The 3,071-nt window shown below is 66.1% G+C and overlaps 2 protein-coding genes across 5 annotated transcripts in view; both read left to right on the forward strand.

The window, feature by feature from the left end:
- RENBP (renin binding protein) overlaps positions 1 to 2,078 on the forward strand; it is a 4,686-nt gene extending 2,608 nt beyond the window's left edge. For 3 of the 4 annotated variants that reach the window (XM_025210793.1, XM_025210794.1, XM_025210796.1), the window contains 5 exons: positions 252 to 333; positions 533 to 708; positions 1,247 to 1,378; positions 1,462 to 1,549; positions 1,631 to 2,078. In XM_025210793.1, coding sequence (XP_025066578.1) covers positions 252 to 333; positions 533 to 708; positions 1,247 to 1,378; positions 1,462 to 1,549; positions 1,631 to 1,701 — 549 coding nt within the window. In that variant the 3' untranslated portion in view covers positions 1,702 to 2,078. The remainder of the gene's footprint in view (positions 1 to 251; positions 334 to 532; positions 709 to 1,246; positions 1,379 to 1,461; positions 1,550 to 1,630) is intronic. The other variant, XM_025210795.1, reaches the window with a different exon arrangement.
- A 495-nt stretch (positions 2,079 to 2,573) lies between these two features.
- The window catches only part of SYP (synaptophysin), a 6,230-nt gene continuing 5,732 nt past the window's right edge, over positions 2,574 to 3,071 (forward strand). The window contains exon 1 of the mRNA XM_025210755.1: positions 2,574 to 2,651. Within this exon, the coding sequence (XP_025066540.1) occupies positions 2,634 to 2,651 (18 nt within the window). The 5' untranslated portion in view covers positions 2,574 to 2,633. The remainder of the gene's footprint in view (positions 2,652 to 3,071) is intronic.

A 3,071-nucleotide genomic window follows, 5' to 3' on the forward strand; every position in this document is an offset into this window, starting at 1 on the left:
CCCCCCACGTGACCCCCACCGGGGCACCCTGTCATGTGACCTTACCGGGATTATGATCCCCCCGGGGGACACCCCAATGTGACCCCCTGGAAGAGGCCTCACGTGTCACCCGCCCCGGGAACACCCCCAACGTGACCACACCTTACCACCGCGGTACCTCCAGCACGGGAACACCCCCGCAAGTGACCCCTGGGGATTCGCTACACGTGACCCCCCTGGAGACCTCCCCCAAACTCACCCCCACCCCGCAGCGTGGCAGGACTGCAGTGCTGGAGCACGTGTCCCAGGACGGGCTGGAGCTGCCGGGGAGCCTAGGCCGACTGCAGAACCCCGGTGAGCCGCTGGCTGGGGCTGGACGCCTGGGTTCCTTGGTGGGGGGCAGTGGCGGGGGCGGCCTGGACCTCCCAGAGTAGTGGCGGGGGTGGTGCCCGGTTGCCGGACGCCTGGGTTCTCTTCAGGCTCTTAAGGAGGTGGAGGGAAGGGAGACCGGACGCCCGGGTCCTGCTGCTGATCCCCGCCCTCTCCCCTCTAGGGCACGCGATCGAGGCGGGCTGGATGCTCCTGCTCCACGCGCGGGCGCGGGGGGACATGGCGGCGGCGGACGAGGCCATCGACGGCTTCATGCTGGGGCCGCTGGATGCTGGCTGGGACTCGCCCCACGGAGGGCTACTGGCCTTCCACGACGCCGACGGGCTCTGCCCCACGCAGGTGCTACCCACACAGACCCCTCCTATGGAAGTCTCATGACCCCCAACGCCCACGGGAGCCCCTAAAGCGCCACAGGCCACCCCCTACAGGACCCAGTACCTCTCACGTCCCGTGGGTCGCGAGACTCACCACGGGACCGAGGCCCCACGGGACCCCCACGTGATCTCGGTACCGCTCACGCCGGATGCCCCACGGACCCCCAATCCCCGCGCGGCCCATGGACACCTAATATCCCCCAGGATTCTCTCCCCGGAGTTCAGGACCCTCCCAGTACTACCCGCAAACCCCACGCGACTCCGCCCGACCCCACGGGAACGCCCCGCGAGATTCCCCCCATTGGCTCCCATGGGCCTCACAACAATCCAATACCCCCCACGCGACGCTCCGACGCCCCCCAGGACCCTGTTCCGACGCCCCTGTGCCCTCCTGGCTGTCGGAGGCCCACCCCCACAAAGCACGGGGGGATCCCCTCCCCCAGACCCCGCGGGTGCCCGGACGCCTGGGTTCCCACGGGACTGACGCCAGCCCCTCCCTGCAGCTGGAGTGGGCGATGAAGCTGTGGTGGCCCCACGCCGAGGCCCTTGTCGCGCTTCTCGCCGCCTTCGCTCATCGCCGCGACCCAGCGCTACTGCGCCGCTTCGAGCAGGTGGCGGAGTTTACCTTCCAGCGGGTGAGCCCCGCCCCGAGCCCGGCCCCCGCGGGGAGGGGTGGGCGAGCCCGGGCCGGGTCCTTCACTGTCCGCCTGTCCCGCAGTTCCCAGACCCCGAGCATGGCGAGTGGTTCGGGTACCTGAACCGGGACAGCAGCTTGGCCCTCTCCATCAAGGGGGGGCCCTTCAAAGGTAGGGGCGGGTCGGACGTCTAGGTTCCCTCCCTCGGGTCCCCGGGTGGGGGCGGGGCTTCTAACTAACTCCTCCCCCCAGGCTGCTTTCATGTGCCTCGAGCCTTGTACATGTGCGAAGAGCTTCTGAACGAGATCTTAGCTGGGCCGTAGCGCCTCCCCTCTCGGATACCTGAGCTTCTGGGACATCGCCCTCCCGTGGGGGATATTGGGTTTCCCGGAAACCTGGGTCCTCTGGGAGTCCGCCCAGACGCCTGGGTTCCTTGGGACACCTGCTGGACCCCTCCCAGACGTCCCCTACCTGCTGGATCCCCCCTTCCCCCAGCCCTTCCCATCTGGTCGACCTCCCACTGCCCCCACACCTGGGTGCTCTGGGAGTCCGCCCGGATGCCTGGGTTCCCCCCAGCTTCTCCCCACCTTTTCTCCCCCCAGCTGCTGGACCCCCCTTTGACCCCTCCCCCACCACTTGGAATCTGCTGATCTCTGTCCTCCGCCCTTCCTCCCCTAATAAATGTGGAGTCTGTCCTGTCCATTCGTGTCTGTCTGTGGTCGCGGCAGTGCGGGGGGGGGGAGCTCGCAGCCTGCCTGGAACAGGTGGGGGATGGCCTTTATCAAGCTAAAAAGGACCCCAGGCTCTGAGATTACAGGTGTGTTTTTATGCCTCCCGGCCAAGAGCTTGGAGCACTGGGGAGGAAGAGACCCAATGCAGGCACCAGGGGTGATACAGAACCCAGGTGTCCTCCCACACGGAGACCCCAGGTATCCGGGCCGCCGCCGTCGCGTCTTGAACCGGCTTTTCCCCTGAGGCTCTGCCGCAGTGCCCTAGCGTCTTTGCCCTGCCCTAACATGAAGACGCGGGCGTCGCTGCCAGCTCCGTGACGTTTACTCTTCTGGCCACGCCCGGCCATTCCCTCCGGATGCCATTCCCCCCGTCTCCAGCCAGTGGCGGGTGGTCCCTCTTTTTCGCTTCACCCTCCCCCCCCCCCCCCAGCCAGTGGCGGCTGTTCCCTTTATAGCGCCCCCCTCCCGCCTGATTCCCCCCTGCACTCAACGCTGCGGCTCCAGCCTCAGTCCCCGCAGCAACGATGGAAGTTCTCAATCAGGTACGCACTGGCAGGACTGAGGGGGAACTAATACCCCCCACCTTGCAAATGACCCCCTCCCGGGGTGTTCATTTGCACATCCTTGCCCCCCTCTCCTTTTGCAAACATCTGTCCCTTGCAATAGAAGGGCTCCTTCTAAACGCACACTCCGCTTCGTGCATCCTGCCGTTGCCCTCCTGCCAAATCACACCCCCCCAGCCCCGAGCATGCATTTGCCCCTGCTTTGCAAATCTGCCTCCCGCCCTTTAAATGCATGCGACATCCTTATACAAAAGATCCCCCCTATGCAATTGCCCGTCTGCGCTAATTGCTCCCCGGGCAAGCTAATTCCCCTGCCCTCCAAAGATTTACCCGCTGTGTAAATTCCCCACCCTTGGGCATCGCGCCCCCACCTTGGATGCTACCTCCCCTTCTCCCCCC

The sequence above is a fragment of the Alligator sinensis genome, unplaced genomic scaffold, assembly GCF_000455745.1.
Source record: "Alligator sinensis unplaced genomic scaffold, ASM45574v1 scaffold1023_1, whole genome shotgun sequence".
NCBI lineage: Eukaryota > Metazoa > Chordata > Crocodylia > Alligatoridae > Alligator > Alligator sinensis.